This window comes from Podospora pseudopauciseta, chromosome 3 (genome assembly GCF_035222475.1).
Source record: "Podospora pseudopauciseta strain CBS 411.78 chromosome 3, whole genome shotgun sequence".
Classification (NCBI taxonomy): domain Eukaryota; kingdom Fungi; phylum Ascomycota; class Sordariomycetes; order Sordariales; family Podosporaceae; genus Podospora; species Podospora pseudopauciseta.
In genome coordinates this window covers 281,503-298,022 of record NC_085893.1, presented here as the reverse complement: position 1 = coordinate 298,022, position 16,520 = coordinate 281,503, and the positions used below count along the sequence as shown (strand labels likewise).

The 16,520-nt window shown below is 51.8% G+C and overlaps 4 protein-coding genes across 4 annotated transcripts; all 4 read left to right on the top strand.

Moving 5' to 3' along the window:
* Window positions 1-693: 693 nt before the first annotated feature.
* On the top strand, window positions 694-1,908 carry QC763_300830 (uncharacterized protein). Its single transcript, XM_062910545.1, has 3 exons — window positions 694-878; window positions 1,078-1,220; window positions 1,277-1,908. Exons 1-3 carry the CDS (start codon window positions 701-703, stop codon window positions 1,727-1,729), a joined length of 774 nt encoding a protein of 257 aa, XP_062766473.1. The 5' UTR covers window positions 694-700; the 3' UTR covers window positions 1,730-1,908.
* A 390-nt stretch (window positions 1,909-2,298) lies between these two features.
* On the top strand, window positions 2,299-4,561 carry QC763_0047620 (uncharacterized protein; the record flags this gene model as incomplete). Its single annotated transcript, XM_062905715.1, has 4 exons — window positions 2,299-2,558; window positions 2,641-3,545; window positions 3,598-3,693; window positions 3,747-4,561. The coding sequence occupies exons 2-4, from the start codon at window positions 3,023-3,025 to the stop codon at window positions 4,559-4,561; spliced, it is 1,434 nt and encodes a 477-aa protein (XP_062766472.1). The 5' UTR covers window positions 2,299-2,558; window positions 2,641-3,022.
* A 192-nt stretch (window positions 4,562-4,753) lies between these two features.
* Window positions 4,754-6,367, top strand: QC763_300820 (uncharacterized protein; the record flags this gene model as incomplete). Its single annotated transcript, XM_062910544.1, has 2 exons — window positions 4,754-5,576; window positions 5,646-6,367. The coding sequence occupies exons 1-2, from the start codon at window positions 5,051-5,053 to the stop codon at window positions 6,365-6,367; spliced, it is 1,248 nt and encodes a 415-aa protein (XP_062766471.1). The 5' UTR covers window positions 4,754-5,050.
* A 574-nt stretch (window positions 6,368-6,941) lies between these two features.
* On the top strand, window positions 6,942-8,813 carry QC763_0047600 (uncharacterized protein; the record flags this gene model as incomplete). Its single annotated transcript, XM_062905714.1, has 3 exons — window positions 6,942-7,244; window positions 7,334-8,420; window positions 8,487-8,813. The coding sequence occupies 3 exons, from the start codon at window positions 6,942-6,944 to the stop codon at window positions 8,678-8,680; spliced, it is 1,584 nt and encodes a 527-aa protein (XP_062766470.1). The 3' UTR covers window positions 8,681-8,813.
* Between the last annotated feature and the right edge of the window lie 7,707 nt (window positions 8,814-16,520).

Sequence of the window (16,520 nt, the reverse complement as noted above, 5' to 3'; positions counted from 1 at the left end):
CACCCTGTCACTCCGTAACTTTGCCCGGCAAATCGGTCATATTCGTTAAGGTACCCATTAGGTAGGTATTGACTCCCTGCAGATCAGCAGGTATGTCTGAGCCCAGCATACAGCCTTCCCCATGATGCAGCATCACCGGGAAGCAACGCAATGACCGAATCTGGTCTTGATGAACAATCTAAGAGACAAGGTCTAGCTGTGGACTGCCGATGGGCTGCCGAGATCTCATCGTCTGCTTACGTCGTCGCCGCTGAAAACAGAGCTGGGGCCAGCTCATGATGGGGTACCTCGGTTAAATCATTATCATATAAAAGTGCGTAACTATTGGATTCCTGGGCCTCTCCGTTTAAGTCGGCGGCAAAACCACGAACGTGCTTAGCGCTACGGACCGCCCGGTAACGTGGTAGCGGGGGAAGGGAAGTGCAAGGCAATATGATCAGCGCGGGGAAGAGTCTGGGGTAAGTACATGTAGGACAGTCTGTATATATAAGGTGTATATGCTTCCTCCCTTTTCCACCAGCCAGAGCATCAACAACAAGGCACAAAGACACTTCCGCCAGAAACGATCGCCATCATGAAGCTCTTCAGCCAGATGACGACTGCTCTCACAGCCGGCTTCGCCCTGTTTGGGGCGGACAGCGTCATGGCTCAGAGTCTCACACGCGTCAACAACTTCGGGTCCAATCCTTCAAATGCGAAGATGTTCATTTATGTCCCCAGGAACCTCGCGGCGAAGCCTCCTATCATTGTGGCTATTCACTACTGCACTGGTACTGCTCAGGCTTACTTCAGTGGCAGCCCATACAGACAGCTCGCTGATCAGAAGGGCTTTATTGTCATTTACCCTGAATCACCCTATTCGGGGACTTGCTGGGATGGTAGGTTTTTTTTCGATTGAGCTGTTGACGAAAGTGAAAAAAAAGATGAAAAAAAGAAAAAGAAAAAGAAAAAAAGGAAAAGAAAAAAGGGGAAAGATAACCAAGAGAAAAGAACTAAAGAGAAAGAAAAGAAAACTCGGATCGTCCAGAACTCAAACTTGTGGCCTCAAATGGACGCATTTTACTAACAAGAGCATAGTTTCTTCACGCGCCACCCTCACCCATGACGGCGGTGGTAACAGCAACGCCATCGCCAACATGGTCAAGTACACGCTTCAGCAGTACAGCGGCGACCCCACCAAGGTGTTTGTGACCGGCACCTCTTCCGGTGGCATGATGACGGTCAGTTACCTATTACCTGAGTTGACTCGTGTTTGTCTAATCATGGGCCAAAACAGAACGTCATGGCTGCTACCTACCCCGACCTTTTTGCTGCAGGCATCGTCTACTCCGGCACCGCCGCTGGCTGCTTCTATTCCCAGTCTGGTGGCACCAACGCCTGGAACAGCTCCTGTGCTCAAGGCCAAGTTCGTTCGACACCGCAGGTTTGGGCAAAGATGGTCTTTGATGCCTACCCAGGATATGAAGGACCCCGACCCAAGATGCAGATCTACCACGGCTCTGCCGACACAACTCTCCACGCGAACAACTACAACGAGACGATTAAGCAATGGGCAGGTGTATTCGGCCTGGATCCCGCAAAGCCAGATGTCACCCAGGCGAACACCCCCCAGAGCCGGTACACCACGTATTCGTGGGACAACGGAAAGTTGATTGGCGTGTACGCCCAAGGCGTCGGGCACAGTGTAAATATGAGGGGAGCAGATGACATGAAGTTCTTTGGTCTTTGAAGGGAGATGGGTTCGGGGTGGTGTTGAGCTCTCGAAAGTCGGAAAAGGGGGGAGGGAGGCATGATCGCGACAATTGGGGGTTAGGGTTATATTCGGACCTGCGCTCGCGCATGGACCATATACCCTGGGCATGTTTAAGGTAGTTAGCAAAGCGAGAACATCAAATGCCAGTAATCCTCAGAAAAGACCAAAAGGCTCTTGTCCGAAGAGATGACCATTACTTACCCGTGCGCGCCGGTGGGACACGGACGCAAGTTCCAGGTCTGGAGACAGAGCAGGGACAAAATGGAAACCAGCGACGAAGCTGGAGACCGGATCCTGGGCCGGGCTGGAGCGAGCATCAGGACTGTGCACTTCGCCAGGACAACTTCCGGGTTGACCGACCACGGGCCGGGGGTTCCATTGAGATTTGAGATGGGAGCAGTGCCGCTGCGGGGCCGGGAGTGGGGAGTCGGACGGTGGCAGTAAGGTACCTAGCGGCGCAGTGGGGCAGAGTGGGACCCGAACTAGCCCCGCGCAGGTGCAGTGCCTGGCGGCGGGGAGCAAACCCCACCTACCTGAGCCCAGAGCAACCTCACCTTGACGGGAGTGGTATTCCAGTGCATTTCTTCGTTCCTTAGGGGTTGTGATTAAACAACCTGACGCTCATTACAACACCTTCCCGCAATTGACCAGCCGAGCCTCCATGTTTTCTGTCAATTGTTTGATGGTACCGTAATCATGCTGCCTGAAGATTGGCCCCCAACTACAATCACAACCTCTCCCTCAAACTGCCGAGATTTATGCTCAAATTTGTTTGCGCCAATTCCAATTATGACATCTGGTTGAGGTGTGCAGCTTCGCCCCCGGACCTGGAGGGTGTTATCCCAAGTTTCACATTCTCTGCTGACTGTGCCATTATCAATTACAAGATTTTGGCATTCTGTTAGGTGTTTGATTGGGCCAACTAGGTCGATCGCTGCCTCGCAAAATGCAGTTATATGTCGACACTGCCATGGTGAGTCTGGTCGCTTTTGGTCGCCCGTGTGGCTCCCGAGGTTGAGACCAATGGGCCGGCAAACAAGCACAATTTGCGGGGAGGTGAGAGGTCAGGTATGGGGAGTCTCGGTGAGGGGAGCTATTGTTAATAAGGGGTTGGTTGTCCGTCGAGGATGTTGGTTCCAATTTTGGATCATCCACCTCAGGTGTCACTCGATGGGACCACGACAAGCAAGACACACATACTTGGCACCTATTTATATTGCAGATCCAGGATACGCACATCCAAGCCTTTATGAATCGGGGTGACCGGCCATGCCTCTGGCAAGACGGAAACATGACGGTGACACTGGACACAACCGATATGACAACCGGCGACCTCAGGGGTCCAACCGTGTCCACGCAACCGATCAGTCAAACAATGGCGTGTTTGGATTCTTCATAAACAAGGCTGAGGACAAGGCTGATGAGGGAAGGAAAAGAATCGAAGAGGAAAGGAAGAAAATCGAAGAGGAGAGAGAACGAACCCGGAAAGAAGACCTGAAGAACCAGGAACAAGATGCTCTGAGAAATGGCAGAAAACAGACATCGCCCACAGCAAACGAAAAGCGGTCTTCCACAGCCCCGGCAACTACAAATACGCCAACGGCTGTGTTAACGAAGCTACCTCAGGAAGCCAACACTAGGTCAGCTATAAAACCAATACCAACCACGACATCCCAAGCCCAAGAAAACCCAAATACTCAGATTGTGGTAGATGGTTTTGAAACAGGCACCAACGGCGTCCCTTCTTCCAGCATCATCACCTCTTACACAACTCAAAGGACAAATGCACCTGGTATGTACATTTCTCTGATGATGAGCTTGGGTACCTGTTCTAAAATATTTAGAACCCCCCGTCGCGCCTGACCTCACAATCCCGACGACTGCACCGACACACGCCCTCAACGCTGGCCAGATAGCTGCAATTGTCATTAGCTCGGTTGGTCCGTAAACCCCTATCCCATTTTGCTGGTATCGATCGCTAACATCTCTTTAGGCCTTGCCATCATCCTCAGCGCTGTTTTTCTCTTCCTTCGCTTCCACCGCCATCAACAGCACCCCGGGGCCTCAGCCCACTCTCTTTCCAATCCAGACCTTCCCCCACAGAACCACCACCACCATCCTTACAGCCAACTACTCTCCGCTCCTCTACCACCTGAGACCACCAACGCCCTCCCCGAGGTATCCAAACCGCGCCCCACAATCTCCCGCTGGCTGTCCCAAGTCCGGGCTGAATCACACCATCACCTCCCTAATCACCCTCCTTCCATCAGCCTCCCCTCCTTCTCTTCCCACTCAGGCAGCCAGGCAAGAGCGCGCGGACAACCAGACATGGTCTCGGATATATCCTCTCAAATATCGGGCTTTACACACCCAACAGTTACTGTGAGCAGTGGACGGAGAAGTTTCCGACCGCCTACGCAGCTGAGACCACCGACGGGGTCGTCAATGGGAAGCTCAGGAAGGGATGTGAAGGGGATGAAACTTGTGCATCCCAGTATATATATTTCTCCTGCTACAGCGTCCAATAGTACGGGGAGCGTCAATAGTCAGGGGTTGTTGGGAGGGTTTCCGCTGCCGCCGGGACGGTTGATGGAAGAGATTCAAGTTGGTGGGGAGGAGGTGGTTTCGCCTGTGAGTCTGGGTTTTGGTACGGGTCTGGGGACGGGGGTGGGAAACGGGGCGAGGTTGTCGGGGTTGGGGGTGGGTAGGGGTTATGAGGAGGCAGATGAGTATAGTGAGGATCGGAGGTGGAATTGGGAGGTGGATGAGAGGTTGGGGGTGTTGGAGGGGAATAGAGGGTCTGTTTAACTGATTGGGACTTATGTGGTGTATAAAGTAACCATGAGCATCAACAACTTTGCCTTTTATGCTTGCCACTGCCAGTTGACTTGTCCAACTGGTGGTACCTTCCGATCCACGACGGGAGAGTGCCGATAAGTCGGAACCGGTGAATATCGACCTTCCGGCCACTGCCTGGTGAAACTTCACTGAATGGCCTGTTCAAAAGGACCCTCTGGCTTTGGATGGGAAGGAGTCCCTTCAAAGTGACGAGTCATCGTTCGATTGGCATCCCGTCATCTTGTCGGCACCTTCCTGCGAAAAGAAGTGGTCGCCCACCACGCTTGAATAACAGCATTATCCATCGTCTCTCTCTCTCTATTCTCCTCGACTCTTCACTCTCTCCCCATCTTCCACTTCGACGCAACTCACATTTTTGGTCGACCATCTTCCCACTGCCCTTTCTGAAAAGTATTGTTACAGCACCGCTTCTTCACTCCTCCTCCGCTCACCCCCATCATGACCTGCCGCATCGCGCTGCTTTTCGGGGCCCTATTCTTCGCTCTCCCAAGCACAGCCAAGAACACTGAGCTCAGGAAAACCACTTCAAGAGTCCCGCCCGTTCTCGCGCCCAATTGCCGTTATGTTCAGATACCACTCGGAAACATCTCAGCTGACAACGTCGACTTCCGACGAACAAGGAGAAATGTCGACTTCAATTCTCCAAAAGACGTGACCAAATTCTTCTCCTCTTGCCTTGACCCTCAGATGTACGAGGATCCTGATGACAATACCACGAAACTCATTGTGGAGAGGAACGTTACCATCCACGGCATCCTTTGCCGACCAGAAAGGCCAGTCGCTGCGCAAGATCGCCGGATTCATCTAATGGTCCACGACGCGACATACGACAAATCTATGTGGCATGGGCTCGGTATACTAGAGTACAGTTTGGCAGATGCCCTGGCGTCTGGTCTCGGTGGTTCCTACACCCTAGCCATTGACCTTTGGGGTCATGGAGACAGCCATGGCCCGACATACCCCGGTACCTATGACATCCTCCTTTTTGTTATGCTCTTATTCCACGTTGTTTTACTAACCAAGATGTCGACAGACCCTTGGCAGGTACTCCAACCCCCGTTCCACGTCGAGGTCTTGCATGAGCTCGCTGTCCGACTGCGCACAAACCAGCATGGCCTCTGGATGGCCTTCAAGAACGTAACATATGTTGGACATGGCTTTGGTGCCCAGCTAGGCAGTTATCTCATCGAGGATTTTCCCAATGACGTCGATGCATTTGTTGGAACCGGACTCCCCACGGGCTCAAAGATGACGCCCCGCCCGAGTGAATGGATGTTTGCGCCAGCACACTCTACAGATCCGAAATACCAGGACCAGCCGCTAGGCTACTTTACTGGGGCAGTGACTTCTTTCCTTGACCGAAGGAACATTCTGTACGGGGGCATCTACGATGACGACTTGGCTGTACTGGACTTTCTCAGTCAAGATACCATTACTGGCGGCGAAGCCTGCTGGAGCGGATCTTACCTTTCGAGCGAATGGCTCGGTTCAGCCTTCAGCTTCAAGGGCCAGGCATGCATCGTCGCTGGAGAATACGACAGAATTGCGTGCGCCGATGGACCTGAGTGCAAGGAGAGATTACGGGGCGTCTGCAGTAAGGTATTTCCCGATGCTAGCTCATGCAAGAGCAATGTTCTGGGAAGCACAGGTCATGCCTGGATGCTGCACAGGATTGGTGTCAAGCTGGCAAACTCGGTTCGCAGCGCCTCGGCACTTGGAAGCTCTTGGGGAAATTTGTGCTCGGTGATTAGCTGAACAAGTCATGATGGAATCGGGTTGGGGTGTTTGATAGAGTTGTTGGTCGGCAGCAGACATCAATAATAATCCTAGTCGTTACTTACACCCACCAACCCCAACCCTCTGTGAACACTGGCCCACGCAGTGTAAATCCAAAGATCGAAACTTGACGGAGAAATGGCGTCATTGAAGCCAATCTAGAGCAGCAAGAATGACCAGACTATGTACCGTGACATGTTTGACATGCTTTATTTTTCGCGCTGGTAGGAACGTGATGATGATCAATGCTTGGTGTTTATATTGTGGTTGCCCGCTTTACACAGGCTTGTCCAGTTCTGATGCCGCAAGTACCGACCCAACCGGATGACGATATGCGGGAATGCAACAGGCCGGTTGACGATGTCATTACCCGCCTTCACGCCCGTTCTCCCTGCAGTAGTGACGCGCCAAGCCCGCCCGCCGTTTTCGGAACCGTCCCGACCGCAAACACAACAGCAGGTCAATGGGTAAGGAGCATGACCCAGAACAAAAACCGGTGAAATTCATGTTCTTCACTTCCTATGATGACCTGCATGTCTGAGGTGAGACAACCATGTCTCGGGATGAGTTGATGATGAAGCCTGCGCTGGAGTCACCACCATTGCCGTCGTCAACACCACCACCACCACCGCCGCCGCCGCCTCCGCCGACGACAGGAGAGAAGAAACTTGAGAATGGGAACAGCAGCACCACCAGCGAGAACGATGATGGTTTGGAAGAAGTTGATCTAGGGGTGGAACGAGGGGTAGGCCAAGAAAAGTGGAAAAGGCTTCTTTTGTGGCAGCCGCCGCGTACGAGGTGGGATGAGAGGAATCCGCCGAGGTTTACGGTTTGGATCAATTTGCTGTTTGGATTTGTGAGTTACCCTTCAATTGATCGCTATGTTGTCATCCCCCCACCCACCTTGCTGACTTTTTTTTTTTTTTTTTTTTTTTTTTCGTCTAGGCCGCCTGCTTCACCGTCTCGAATCTGTACTACAACCAGGCCATCCTCAACCGGATCGCGGAGTCGTTTTCCGTCTCGTTTGAGAGGGCGTCTGTGGTTGCAACGCTCATGCAGGCTGGGTATGCGAGTGGGCTGTTGCTGATTTGTCCGCTGGGGGATGTCTTCCCCCGGAGGCCGTTTATCCTCTGCTTGGTTTTGTTGACGGCGCTGCTGTGGATTATCCTGTGTACGACGCAATCTTTTACGGTTTTTATTGTCGTGAGCTATATCTGCGGGGCGACGACTGTTACGCCGCAGCTGATGCTGCCTTTGGTGGGGGATCTGGCGCCGAAGGAGAGGAGGGCGAGTTGCCTGGCGGTTGTAGTTTCTGGCTTGGGGCTGGGGGTGTTGGTGGCGAGGATATTGGGCGGGGTGATGGCGAATTATACCGAGTGGAGGGGGATATACTGGTTTGGGTTGGGGGTTCAGTTTGTTGTTTGGATGGGGTTGTATTTTTGGATGCCGGATTACCCTTCCAAGAACCCGACTGCGTTGAAGGGGGTGACGGGGTATGGGAAGTTGCTGTGGGGGATTGTGGTGTTGATGGTGACGGAGCCGTTGCTTTGCCAAGCGAGCATTGTGGCTTTTTGTCTCAGTGCCGTCTTTACGAGCTACTGGACAACTCTAAGCTTCCTGCTCAGCCGGCCGCCGTATGAGTACAGCTCGATGGTTATTGGACTGTTTGGGTTGATTGGGGTGGTGGTTATCTTGTTGGCGCCTGTTTACTCGCGGTTCGTCATAGATAAGGTAATGCCGTTGGTATCAGCTCTGATGGGGCTTGGGTTAGAGCTGGCTGGGGTGATCGTGGGTACTTTTACCGGAGGGTTTACGGTGGCAGGACCGGTGATTCAGGCAATAACAATCGATCTGGGGAGTCAGTTTACGCAAATTGGGAACAGGGCGGCGATATACAGTCTGAGACCAGACGCACAGAATCGTGTGAATACGGCATACATGGTTGCGGCGTTTTCTGGGCAGCTGACGGGAACAGCAGTGGGTAATCGTCTTTTTGCGCAGGGTGGTTGGACTTGGAGTGGAAGTTGCAGCAGTGAGTTCCTCCCTTTTCCTCATCACAAAAGCGTTGAGAGAGCGGTACTGATTTGAAAGCGCACAGTTGGGCTATTGGTGTTCGCCATTCTGGTGTGCCTTGCCCGAGGCCCGAAAGAAACTGGATGGGTTGGTTGGTCAGGTGGGTGGATGATTGGAAGAGACGATTTGCCAGCAAAGAACTCGAAGAATCCTCCAGACGAAGAGGCTGTATTGGACAAAGAGGATTCGGATGGCAGGAAGGGTAGACAACAAATGTAAACTAGGTACCTGATACTTTTTCATCATTCTGAAGCGCAATTCGAAACAGTAGCAACCGTTAACTACAGACAACACAGCAGAATTACGGTGTCCTACCATCATTTCCATGGCTGGACCTTGATCTCTGGAGAAGCCTCCCGAACCAGTGTTTCAAAATACTCCTGAAACCACTCTCCTCTTTCTGGAGATGGCTCGTGAGCATCGACTCCCCCGCAGTACTTTTGATATACATCAATTGGAGAACTGCTGTTCCATCCGAGTATCCTGGTGCTTTAGCCCAGATGAAAGCATCCAACTGCTGCCCAGGCTGCGGATTCGGGCCCGGGAACCGACCCAGAAAACCCAAAAACCTTAACACAAGAAAAAGCCAAAGCGCAAGCGCCCAACAAAATACCACCAAGACAGTTCTAAAAGATATTAGATTCTAAATAAAACTTAATAACACAGCTCAAAAAATCAATAAACGTTATAACTTGCGAAGAAGGTGACGACGCTAGCGAGATACCTTTTAAGAACCAGAGGGTAGGACTTTGACTCTGCGGGTAGATGAAACAAAATATCGTTACTTACAGCAGCGAAGGCAGGGCAGGGCGAGAGCCAGGGCGACCGGAGGGGCGATAGGGGCCGGGTCAAGAACAGCGGCCAGACCAGGGAAGGTGCCGGGAAAAGTCCCGGGGAGGGGCAGTTGTGGGGGCCGGGTGAGTGCATCGCTTGGCTACTCCTGGGTCAGGCAGGGCTCGCTGCTTTTGAGACTGCTAGGACTGAGATTGATCGGTATGGATACCGGATGAACACCTTTTTCGAGAGTGGCACAAGAAATGGAGATATTCCACTGCTGAAGAAAGGTGTTCAGGGATGGATACACCAGTTGAAGGAGCACCCATCCTTAGAGGGGAAATGGTAAAAGGGGGGGGGGGGTATGGTCGAGAAGCTGGTGTGTTGATAGGTACCGAACAGTCCTCTTGCAGAGAAGCTGAATACTGAAGCGCTCAGTGAAATCCATTCTGGATCTATTTGTCCAAGCAAGATGCCTGTCTCTCCCATCTCACTCTGTGATTAGCACAGCCATCAACTTGTCCATCTGCACATACGCACCAGACTAAAACGCCATTAGTTATCTTTCAAGGCCTACTAACTATATTTTAAGGCCTAGTAACGATCTTTTAAGGTTAATTAACTATGTTCTCAAAGCCTATTAACTCAGTTAACGTACATTATAAGCGAGTGCACCATATAAGCGAGTGCACCACTTTCCACCACGCTACGAATATTATCCTCAATTACACCACATTAATATAAGGAATTAACTATAATTACATTAGAAACAGCTGAATCAGATGCTTCTGCAGCTTCCTGGCAAGTGCGCGCATTATGGCCAGGCTTACCGCATACACCACAGCACTAAACCTTCGTACGAGCCTCCCCTGTATTACTACTATCCGGCTACGTTTCTTACACTCCCTCCCTATCCACGGCCTTCTGATCTAGTAGATCCTGTGCCTCTTATACAGTAAGTGACCCTCTAAGCCTTACTGGTTTGGGGTGCGGCCACAGGCCTGAGGGTTTGAGTAAGGAAGTGGGGCTCTCGGAGGATTCGGAGGTTCAGGGGTCATGTATATAAGCGGTCTGCTTCGGACATTCTGTTTTAGGGGGATCATCGACTTTTATTTCTTCATATTTTTGTGCCTTGCACGCGTGCAGGCAATTCTGGCCCTCTGATCAGGCCGATCAGGTGCTTATTATGTGGTCTGCGAGCCCATAGAGTCTTTTCTTTGTCCTACGTGGAGTGCGGCCTGCGAGCGAGCTACTGTCACGGAGGTGCGCTCATTCATACACCCTGTTGAGGGTATATTTGTGGTGTTTTGGTTGGTTTGTGTGTTTTCTCACCATTTCAAATGGAGGTCGTGCCCGGGTTGAGCAAAGCTCAGGGTCCAAACTGGACTCAAAAGTCCTGGGTGCTGGAGGAAGTGCGAAGCCACGAACGACAACAAGCACCGACAACTTCACTGAACCCCGCGAGGTTCGACAGAAACAATTCATGTCCGTCTGATCAGACGTACATCTTTCATCATGGGTCAAACACCGAGCTTTCCACCTGCGTGTGGAGAGTTAAGTGTGGTCCGGGTGGGACCTAGCAGTGAACTAAGAGCACTGGTCGAGATTAGCTCGTTAGCGGATCTTATCTCGGCGGCAACCATCAAAGTTCTCTCTTATCTTTGGCTGGGAGGAATCCTCCTGGCGTGTTATTTGGCGGTGGTGAGCAATCGAGGGGGTTTCCGGGTTAACCTGACTCAGGACAACGGGGACTCAGAAGCAAAGAAAGAGGGATACTCTCCTTCTGATCTAAGTAAAAGTAACTCATTCCTACTTACCAAAGTTGCAAAGGACAACCGTCTTCCTGTTTCCAACAACACATACAAGGAAGAAGCCATACCACCAACGCAAACGCAACAGCAATCATTGACTATCGACATGTCCGATAATATCCCGCCTATCGCCTCAGCTAGCCTTCCCAGCAATGGCCAAGTGTACCAAGCTCCTACGGCTCGTTCCGTGGTAGAAACGGTCAGCCCAGTAGCTAAGTTCCCGGAATCATCGCCATTCGTCCTCTCCCCAACTGCGGACCATGCTCGCCATGAAGATACTGGGACCCCTCGCCCTCTTTCTGATCAAGGTGGCCCAGTTGCAAATCCCAACGCTCCTGATGTACCAGGTGGACCTCGTACCAACCCAAATCCTGCTGTTAGGAACCATACAGCGGCTCCCACTCGGCATGCTGGATATCCCGCTCCTTTTCCTGGATTCGCGCATCAATTCCAGCAACCCGGATACCCTTATCCCATGGGAGCTTACCCCGACTACCGCCACTTCCAGGGGTCCCCTACGTCTGATCGGCCGACCCCCTATCCCATGGTGCCTATGTACTTTCCTCAGCGTGAATTCCCTGATCCGAAGAAAGTCGGTTTCAAGAGCAACTTTAAAGGCAAGCATTTTACGGAATATCTGGAGCGTTTTGAGAATGCCTGTGAAGAGTACCAGGTCGTGGAATTTACCTCTCGCGTTCGTAAGTTTAAATCCTGGTGTGACTTCGACGTGGGAAAACAGATCGATGAATGTGTGGACCTGCCTGTACCCACTGATACTTGGCCTGTCTTGGTTGCCCGCCTCAAACGCCTCTTTAAGATATACGACCCCCCGGCAAGACGAGGATATCCACAGGGAGCTGGATGACTTCTACGCTAAAGTTATCCCTGAGGGGGGTAGGCGAGTTAAGGAAGGTTGTCTTTGACCACTCCAAGCTGCTCTCTCGAGTGCCGACTGGGGAGAAGGAGGCAGTGAGAGCCAGGGTTGCCAGCCGCTTCTGGATGAAATTCTCCGAGTCTATGAAGATGACCCTTATTAACCGAGGAGGATCCGAACGTCGCCTGAGATCCATGAATTTCATTGCCTGGAGCGACTGGATTAATGATGTGATCGAAGATGGGTATGACGTGGGAGGAAAAATCTATAAGGAGGACAAATCAACCATTGCACCCTCCCCTGCTGCCTCTGATCAGGCGGCGGAGGTACTCGACCAGTACATGGCGGTTAACGCCATGGTGGACAGAGAGATGGCACTGCAGCATTTGAGGGCGAACATCTACGGCGGCTTTTCTGCACCGGGAAACAGCAAATCTGGGGTAATGAGGACCCGTGTTCAACATCTAGAAGACCAGGCACCCTACTCTCCGGATTTCGGCACTGGCCCTAACGGGGAAATGGATTCGTCCTTCAATACCTTCTCCTTGGTTGACACTAGGACCCAGTTCGGAAGATCAGGGGGGCAGTACCGCGATAGTCCTCCGCCACCAAGAAGGTGCTTCTGGTGCGGCAAGTCTGGCCATTACGCCAAGTCGACGGAGTGTCTAAAGAAGGAGTATGATGAGGCATGGGGACTGTGCCATACTGAAGGAGGTAGAGTGTGTATCGGTAAGAAGGAGTGGCCGGATAGTGAAAAAGCGTGGCTTGATCAAGAGGATGTGAGGAAGGCGCAGCGTGAAGGGAAGGTTGGCGATCTGGTTCGCGCGGCAATTTCGCTGAAACCAGAACTGAATAGGGCCTATGAAGCTTACACGAAATGGGCTGAGCACTGGGAAGCTCGTGAGGGCAAGGGATACAGGCCTGAGGTCTCTCTGATCAGAGGGAGGGAACAGACAGCTACTCAGATGGCCAGGGCTATGGATATCCGGTTAAATAGGATTCATGGGTACTCCAAACCCTACGGACCATTTAACGAGAACTCAGCCAGTGACTACATTACTAGGAATGCCTTACAACGCTGCTCAGAAGAGAAGTGGTCGCCTAGAAGCATTCTGAAGCGCTCCGATGAGGTCCCAATGGTCGTCTGCAATCAAGAGGTGGAAGTGGGAGTGAGCGCGCAGGGAGCGAAGAGAGTAAGGATCGAGGATGTGCCGGAAGAGAACACGGATGACCCAGCCTCAGCCAAAAATCCGAAAGTGGTACTCACCCCCGCGCAGGAGAAGCCGAAGGTAGTTGAGGAGGGAGTCTCGTCCGATCAGGGGGATAGAGTCCGGAGTGGCTCAAGGTTGCCTGATGGTGAGGCAGAGGACCCAGGAGATTACATTGCCGAGAAAGCCAAAAGTACGCCTGCGGTCAGACTAAGTTCACACTGGAAGAGCATTGCAGGGTTTCACCCACATTTGCTTACCGGTTGATGGACTATGTGAAGAGTGTGGCCGAGGATGCTGAGGTGATCGAGTGGCGTGGATCTTCCAGGAGTACCCCGGATGGAAAGAGAGAAGTCCCACAGAAGGGGGAGGCCTTGCCGTCAACGGTCCGGACGAATTTTCAGACAGCTGGACATAGCGAGACTCCTCCATCTGATCAGAGGAAGACAGTTCCCGCTTTGTATGGCATCACAACGGATGGTGAGTATGGTGTGGTTGAGGGAGGCATCTGGGAGAGAATCATCGAGGGCAAGGTCCAACCGGGTGACAGCCCAGAAGAGCGATTGCGGACTCTGCTGTCTACGCCCATTGACCGGCTTTCCGGTAGTGAGCGAAATCTCCTGGGAGCCGTCACTCGTACCCACAACGTCCCATCACTGTACTGTAACTTCGTCTCACCAACCTCAGAGAAGGTGCTAGCAATGTTGGATACAGGCTCCGAGTGCAACCTGATCAGTAGGGCTGTGGCTGAGAGGTTCTGTCTACCGATGGTGTCAACTAACCTACAGTCTAAAGGCCTTCATGGGGATCCGGTTGCGTTTATAGGTGAGACCCAGGCTCCAGTAGTGCTGGCTGGGGTTCCAATTTTGTGTCATTTCTTTGTTATTGATAATACTGAGGCTCTGGGTTTCCATGACCTATTGTTGGGGATCCCGTTCTTCACGGATACAAGCCTCACCCTTGATTTTATGAAGGGCCGTATGATCAGCGCGAATATGTTGTATGGGGGAAAGCTAATCAAGGCCCATGTGGTGAAGAAGGAGGTGATTGATAAGATGAAGGCAGAATATAACGGTAGGGATCGAGGCAATGCCTCTCCCGCCAGCTGACCCTTACAAGTGTTTAAGGGACTGGTTAATGATGAAGTACCTGTCCCTAAGTGGGTGACGGAGGAGCTGGAAGAAGGGGATGAAGTAATTGGAGGACTGGATGAGGGAGCTGGGCGTTCTTTACTTAATTTTATTTTGGGAGAGTCAAGTTTACCATTGTTGAATCATTGTCTGGCGTCTGATATTATTTCCTATAAAAATAAAGAAAAGGGGAATGTTAAGAGCAAGGGAGGAAAGAATGTTGGTGATCAGAGGGAGAGAAAGAGAGGACGTCAGAAGGAAAAGTCTTTGTTCCAGCCTGGAAGAGTGGAAATTACGACAAGAACTCTAACTCCAGATGAAATCTCTGGGAAAGAACGACCACCACCGCCGACCTTCACAACAGGTCTACATTCAGTACCATCAATACCACCGTCGCCACCGCTGCCAAAGACATCGTCGCCGTCTGATCAGACGACTAGCATAACAACCCCATTTGAGCCCGATATTGCATCCATGTGCTTGGGGATGTTTAACTGGTCCCTTACTCAACCAGGTCAACGCAGCCTCTTCGCTACACAGCCACATGAACGTCGCCCGCCTCCACCCCCGCCCCCTTCTGAGAAGAAAAATAACATCAAGACCAGCCTAATTACCACTTTTGAGCAAGCTTGGCCAACGCCTGCGGAGACTGTTACTACTGCAACAATGTACAAGAGGGCAGATAAGAAGGTAAAGCCAGTTGACAACGCTGGGTCAGATGGTAGCACTCCCGAAGGAGACCCGAACTGGAAAGCGAGGAGATGGGCGGCAGTTAAGGAATCCCTACAATACGGCTCAGAATTCGACGATATCGTGGTTCCTAAGTTTTCTGAAGTGATCAGAGGGTCACGCCTTACTTCGAAACGGTTAGCCGATCTGATCAAGCAAACCACCGACATTTTAACAGACCAAGAAGTTGAGGTGTTTACGGCAATCTTATTCGCAAGAGAGGCTGCCCTGGCTTGGGATTTCACCGAGTGTGGACGGATCCTTGAAGAGGTCTTCCCTGCTCAACACATCAGGACTATCCCTCACAATGCGTGGCAAAGCAAGTCTATTCCAATCCCAAAACCACTTATGGGGAGAGTCATCGAACTCCTTAGGGAACGGGTCAAGAGAGGTATTATTGAGGAAGCGCATGGTCCCTACCGCAATAACTGGTTCCTGGTAAAGAAAAAGGATGGTGGTCTCCGTCTGATCAACGATGCCCAGAGATACAATAAGGTCACACAACGAGATGCCTTCATTCCTCCAAGCACTGAGGAGTTTAGCGAAGACTTTGGAGGGTGCCTTATCACCTCCTTGCTCGACTTCTTCTCTGGATACGACCAGGTTAAATTAGCTCTGACGAGCCGGGACCTTACTACCTTCGCGACACCCATCGGCCTGTTCAGGATGTGCACCTTACCTCAAGGAGCTACCAACTCGGTGGCCCAATTCCAAAGAGCCGTGACCAGAGTCTTTCAAGATCTTATCCCACAGGTGTGTCGGCCATACCTGGACGATATCGCAGTGAAAGGGCCAAGGTGGGACTACAATGGTGAAGAAGAGAGGCCAGGAGTTAGGAAGTGGGTCCTGGAGCACTTGAAGAATATCGACGCAGTCTTGCTTAACTGTGAGCTTGCAGGAGCCACCATTGCAGCCGTGAAATCCCTTTGGTGCAGACGAGAAACTGTTATCCTTGGCTATTCCTGTACACCGGACGGACGCCTCCCTGATCAGACAAAGATAGCGAAGATAAGGGAATGGCGAACTTGCCACAATCTGAAGGATGTTCGCGCCTTCCTGGGGATCACCGGCTACTATCGACTATGGGTACCGCTCTTCAATCTGATCGCAGTCCCACTGTATTTCTTGATGAGGAAGGACACGAGATGGGAATGGACGGAAGCTCAACAGGGTGCGATGGAGTGGCTTGCCTTTCTGATCACAGAAGCACCGTGTCTGGCTTCTCTGACGTTTGATGATGACCGTTTCGGTAGAATTTTTGTTATTTTTGATGCAAGCTTGACGGGGTGGGGAGCGGTGATTGAACAAGTAGGACCTGATGGAAAACGGCACCCTTGTCGGTTTGAGAGTGGTATTTGGAGCCCGGCTGAACAGAGGTATGATGCCACCAAGAGAGAGTTGAGAGGACTGTTGTATGCTTTGAGGAGATTTAGAAGGTATCTTTTCGGGGTGCACTTTACGGTGGAAACGGATGCTCAAGTGGTGGTCCACCAAGTCCAGGGGGCGGCTAGTGACGTTCCCGGCGCCTTAATG

Bases quoted from the DNA above. Each gene is read 5' to 3' on its own strand.
- QC763_300830 (XM_062910545.1), top strand. From the start codon at position 701: ATGTTCATTTATGTCCCCAGGAACCTCGCGGCGAAGCCTCCTATCATT. The intron at 879-1,077 runs GTAGGTTTTTTT...ACAAGAGCATAG, and splicing joins TTCGGGGACTTGCTGGGATG to TTTCTTCACGCGCCACCCTC. The intron at 1,221-1,276 runs GTCAGTTACCTA...GGGCCAAAACAG, and splicing joins CTTCCGGTGGCATGATGACG to AACGTCATGGCTGCTACCTA.